Source organism: Austrofundulus limnaeus, unplaced genomic scaffold, assembly GCF_001266775.1.
Source record: "Austrofundulus limnaeus strain Quisiro unplaced genomic scaffold, Austrofundulus_limnaeus-1.0 Scaffold1206, whole genome shotgun sequence".
Classification (NCBI taxonomy): Eukaryota; Metazoa; Chordata; class Actinopteri; order Cyprinodontiformes; family Rivulidae; genus Austrofundulus; species Austrofundulus limnaeus.
Window position 1 is genome coordinate 98,449 of NW_013953608.1, and position 964 is coordinate 99,412.

Sequence of the window (964 nt, forward strand, 5' to 3'; positions counted from 1 at the left end):
TAATAATATTTTGACTAGTGTAAAACTGCCTCTGATTACAGATGATACAGAACAGCGCAGGACTGAAGAAAAGACAAAAATGAAATGGATCAAGTTTCAAGAAAGAAAGATGAGAAGGGTCCTGGACATGAAGCTGGAAAAGACCATGAAGGAAAGAGACGAGTTAGAAATGATGAAGATATCATTGAATCGACAAAGTCAAGAGATCAAAAAAACCCTTGAAGATTTTAAAACTATTTTCACTACAGTGGCTAAGACAAAAGTTAAAATGGAAAAAACCGCAGCTGAAATTACGGCCACCTGTGAGAAAATATACACAACTCAAAGGAAGACGGAGAACAACAGTGAAGAAATAAAACTAATTATGGTAAGTTATTTATTTCATTATGGACAGGTGTGTTCCTGAACATGATGGGCAGGTACTTGTACTTGAATTTTTTTCAAAGCTATGTCTTGATCACACATTACCATGAACCAACATGTATGAAACTGACAAACTGAGGCATAAAATAATGTATTTCAGTCAGAAATGCACACAATTCTGCTTCACTCACAGCTTGACCCTCTATGAATTCTGCACACAACTCATATTGAACTATTAATGCTGCAATATTTGCAATATTTCTACAACACTGCAGCTCCTAATAATAGTCAACTTATAGCACTTTTCTATCCAACCAGGATAATCCAAGTGCTTTACACTATAATCTGTGTCCTCATTTAGTCATTTAAACAGTGTCTCTCAAAGCTAATCCAGACAGATTATTCTATTGAGAATAATCTGTGCTGAAATCACATTCATACTCAGTTCAGTGTCTTACCCAGGGACACTTTGACATGTGACTGAATAGAACCAAGGAGTCCTTCTATGAAGGTAATTTTGATTTTTTTTTTATCAGTGTGCATTGCCAATGCAATGCGCACTATTGTGATTCGTTTCCCATCCAAGTCATCTCAACTTTGC

At 35.8% G+C, this 964-nt stretch overlaps 1 protein-coding gene across 1 annotated transcript in view; it reads left to right on the forward strand.

The window, feature by feature from the left end:
- LOC106534550 (uncharacterized) overlaps positions 1-367 on the forward strand; it is a gene marked incomplete at its 3' end in the record, with an annotated part of 10,629 nt that extends 10,262 nt beyond the window's left edge. The window contains 1 exon segment of the mRNA XM_014031236.1: positions 42-367. Within this exon segment, the coding sequence (XP_013886690.1) occupies positions 42-367 (326 nt within the window).
- Between the last annotated feature and the right edge of the window lie 597 nt (positions 368-964).